The sequence below is a fragment of the Diadema setosum genome, chromosome 14, assembly GCF_964275005.1.
Source record: "Diadema setosum chromosome 14, eeDiaSeto1, whole genome shotgun sequence".
Lineage (NCBI taxonomy): Eukaryota > Metazoa > Echinodermata > Echinoidea > Diadematoida > Diadematidae > Diadema > Diadema setosum.
Window position 1 is genome coordinate 25,908,601 of NC_092698.1, and position 4,648 is coordinate 25,913,248.

Here is a 4,648-nt window from a genome sequence, read left to right on the forward strand (position 1 = left end):
GCTCCCTTTCGTGTGTGGAGCTAATTGCGCAGCCGCGGCAAGCCGTCGCTCGCTGAGAACTAGCAGACGACACAAAGCGATTGTTTGGGGAGTGATCGATCTCGTGACTCCGTCGCAGCGATTCTAAGCAACGCGTTTCTCGGTGACGTCAATGCCCGCTTGAGTGAGTCACCCACCGTACAATGGCATTCCGAGTACTGAGCACACGCGCGCTGCAGGCGCACTGGTCGTACACACTGCTACATCGCGGTTCGCAGCACTCCGATGTATTTCTGAGTAACTGATGATCGCGAGGCAATAAATAGGCGGTGCACACCGCATCCTGGTCAGATTCTCTTCTGCTCGCAAAAACACTACAACGAGACATGCTCTGCATCTTAGAGACAATTGCGAAGTGATCGTTGTGCACCTATTGCACAATTTTGGTCTGCTCTCTTTATTACATTCGACAACCAGCCAGTTTCATCTCACGTCCAAAATTTGTGGATTATAATCTGCTACCTGTTGACAATCATCTGTAAGTAATTATTTTTTCCTTCCAAGTTGTTTCCTTATTTTACTACTAATTTTACGGTAAAACATTTATTTTCAATTTCATGTTCTTTTTCTGTGTATATTTCACTTTCGTTTTTGAATAGTGTAAATACTTGTGTGATGTTTCTTTTACGTAGGTACCTATTAATGTTGTATTGTAAAATCACGAAGACAATTCATTGACGATGTTTATTCTATCTCTTTCCATTTCCTGCAGAGTTTTGACAAGCAACAAGTGAACCTTTGGACCTGAAATACAAATTTGCAGTCTTCAAGAGTTCCGCGATAATCCACACCAAGAGCAAACATTGCCAATCGCTACTGCCGACGACACCCTTGTGAGGGTCACATGTTAGTCTAACGAAAACGCGTGAGTTTGAGATAATTCTCACAGTTCATCCATCATGCGATCGACGACAAATACCCTGGGTACTGGTCTCCTCAGCGGCAAACAGTCACGAGACATCATCATGAACCCGACACAGAACTTGATGAACGCGCTCAAGTCGAACAGCTTCTCCCGTATCCGCTCCGCCATCAGGATGCCGTGCGTGGACTTCAACCACCGGGAGACCGAGGCGGACTGCCGCACGCCGCTCATGAGGGTCTGCGACATGGCCGAGATCTCCGCCAACGCTCGCCGCGATCTAGCCAAACTGCTGCTCGCCAAGCAGGTGGACGTCAACGCACAGGACAAGCACGGGCTAACCGCCCTGGCCATCGCCTGCAAGGCCGGCGACGTCGGAATGGTTCGCCAGCTGGCAGACGATGCCGACATCGACCCCAACCTCGCCGATCAGGATGGCGATACCCCACTCCTCCACGCCACTCGGAGTAATTCCGCTGACGTCGTAAACGCTCTCATCGTGTGCTTCAAGAGATTTGGACTGAAAGTCGACGAGCAAAACAAAGATGGTGAGTATCTTGATCTAATTTATTCACATAATTTTGGACAGAACAAAAGTGAAGAAAGCAAATAAAGAATTCGAGACAATTTTACAGAATATAAGTGAGTTCTTTTAGAGAGAGAGACAAAAAAAAAGTTATTCGTTTTTGGTCACAGCTATGAACTATATGTAATTCTTCTATTTGATAAGAAAATCTGAACACAATTTGTAGTTCCGTTTTCCATTATTTGCTTTTCCCTCGTGGCAGCTTGTGTCATCTGTTGACTCAACACGTTGACCTAGCTGCCCCAAGGACATAAATGCTTCCCCGCCCTAACCTAATTGATCGCGTGTGTTGACAATGCCTACTTTCATTACGCATCGATCATGAGGACCAGCACTACTGAAAGTAAAACTGCGGTTATTTTCTCTAACGTTCAATCGTATATTGCCTGCCATAAAGCTATTATGTGTTCTATCGTCTCTTCGATTCTGTATCGTGTTGCACTGTTACTCAATGGGTGATTCATGTTGTATCTTTGTACAGGTGTTACACCGTTGATGGAGGCTGCTCGCCTAGGAAACGCCGAGATCTGTCGGGCCCTGGTTCAGGAAGGTCAAGCCGATGTCAACATCCGTGACTCCTCAGCGCATAGCACTGCTTGGGACTACGCCGTCGAGAGCGGGCGCTGTTCCACGCCGGAGCTGCTCCTTCTCTCGCCTGTAGCACAGCGAAAGGTGAAAGCCCGTCAACAACGTGAAGCCTGTGGCCAGAAGGTTCTCAGAGACATTATTGAGGACACCAACATGCGTCGCCCTCGCAGTGAATGGATTAAGCCCACCAACATGTCGGTCGCTGCGAAATACGAGGCAGTCCCTCTCCCTACCGAGTGTGCACTCCAGGCGAACAGCATGGTTTTCCAGGTTGGGAAGAATTTGCAGCGTCTTGCTGAGGATGTTGAGGGAGAGATGCGGGAGGAAGCTGAGATGGAGGAAGAGAGGAGGCGGGCTCCAATCAGGCGCCGATACTCCCTCCCATCAGCTCGCCACTGCGTCTACGGCTCGGCGTCCAGCAAGCTCCATCGCGGTGCAAACTTCTACAACATGACGGCGTCCGGTTCGCCCAGGCTAGCCCGAGGCAGGGGCAAGCCCGAATGGCTGAAACTGCCGCCTGTTCCCGAGACATCGTGCCTGTCCCGCAGCCCGTCCCCAAATGAGCGGCAGTCTGAAAACACGCCAACAACGGCGATGTCTCCTCCACAGAGCCCCAAGTCATCGCCAGTCCCGAGTCCCCGTCTGCCAAAGAAAAGCCCAAGCAGAGTATTCTCCATGAAGGCTATGGGCGATTTACGGCCCTCAACCTGTCAGACCCAAACACGGCGGGTTTCCCACGAACCCGCCATCGCCAGCGGCTCCCACAAGCGTCCTTCCCTGAGAATATCACACACATGGGAAGGGAGGCCATCGAGCACAGTGCCTTCCTACTTGTTCAGATAAATTTCGCCATAAACACAGAGACTATCAGGGAAGTCCACGGGCACACAGACATTTAGAATATATTATGCTCGACGACTTGCCTTCTAAGATCTGATACACTTGTTACCATCACTGCTCGACACAATTAAGGACAGTGCAGTCAAAGCTTGCATTGTATTCGTTGCCTTTTCGTGGACAGACTGTATACTGCCATGGCAGCGCTGTGACATTGAAGGAGAAAGTCCCCCGCGACTCTAGCGAGTACTTCTGTGCAATATTGCAAAGACATTTTCCCCCTGAAATACTGAGCAATGTGCGTTGCAAAATTAATGTGCTGACTCTTGTATGCTGTGACCCAAGCGTTGAGCTGCAGACTTAGAATTAGTTTGCACAAAAGAAGACCACCTCTTCAGAAATAAATTCTGAGCGGAGATTAGTATTTACTGGTTAGAGATGAACATGAAAGAGAAAACTTATAACAAAAGTTTTGCCTAAATCGACAAAAATTATATCTCTTCGTGAGACGAATGCAAAGATTTTTTTCTTTTTCTTGCTCAAAACTTGTAATTAGTGTAATAGTGTGCACAAATCTAAGTTGTTGGACATTGATAATAATGAATCTACCTGCACGAGAAAGCCATGTCTTGATACCGCATTTTACATGTTGTACTAAATGAGTGTGTAAATTATTTGAAATATATTTATATTGAATTTGAACCTGACACGTTACGTTTCTGTGGGTATATTATTTGCCTGGTAAACTCTGTCCACCCTTCGGGAGGTAAATGAATTAAGCATCGACAATAATTTAGAATCGACACTAAAGATTGTGAGCAAAGTATGGAGAATGGAGTGAAAAGCAGTTTGGAGAATGAGAACACAATATTCCTCTTAAATACATCCAGGAGGCCTGTGTGGGTGTATGGTGTGTTATATACGCGTTTGAAATAGCATGTTGTGTCTGCGGGTTTGTGTTCGTGTATGTACATGATTGGGCGTACATGTGTGTGCGTGCTTTCGTTGTGTGGGCGTGGAGACCAAAAAGGTTCTATATTTGTAGTATAGAACCCTTTTCGTGGCGACAGCGTGATGCGTGTGAGGAACAAAAGGAGAAAGACGAGTCGTTAAGTTTAACGTGAACTGGAGAAATGACTATCAGTGAAACGGACATTTCGCACATACACGAAATTCGTTCTATAGATACAATGTCACAATAAATCATTATTTGCATACATTTACACACATACATACATTCTGACAGACAGACTATACTGCAAAGACATACATCCGTACATACTATACAGTCATGCAAGCATACAAAAAACGTACCACGTATGAAAAACGATTGAAATATGAATACATAAAGTAAAAAAGCATTTGCTGGAAATAAATGGGAAAGAGAACGAGGCTCTGGATCTGTGAACAGAAGGTTTCAGGTTCGAATTCCGCCTGTTGCGTTTATCCTTCCACGAGATATTTTGACCAAGATGTCCCACATGACATGTATACAAAGTGGCACATTTATCTGACAACGTTGGAGTAATGAAAATGGCAGGGCCCTTAGGATAGCATTGTTAACACAATGAGGAAGCTATTCCATGTGCAAATAAGACCCCTAGTTTGTACATGCATGATAACATAAAGGTATACATATACAGTCTCGTAGTATACATTTTACACACACATATACATACCTGTTCACATACTTTCAGACAGAGAAATCGCTGTATACATGCATGCTATGTTTCGTC

At 46.0% G+C, this 4,648-nt stretch overlaps 1 protein-coding gene across 1 annotated transcript; it reads left to right on the plus strand.

The window, feature by feature from the left end:
• The first annotated feature begins 360 nt into the window (after nucleotides 1–360).
• On the plus strand, nucleotides 361–3,612 carry LOC140237480 (uncharacterized). The gene is made up of 3 exons (XM_072317404.1): nucleotides 361–517; nucleotides 752–1,449; nucleotides 1,969–3,612. The coding sequence occupies exons 2-3, from the start codon at nucleotides 939–941 to the stop codon at nucleotides 2,916–2,918; spliced, it is 1,461 nt and encodes a 486-aa protein (XP_072173505.1). The 5' UTR covers nucleotides 361–517; nucleotides 752–938; the 3' UTR covers nucleotides 2,919–3,612.
• The last annotated feature ends 1,036 nt before the right edge of the window (nucleotides 3,613–4,648 follow it).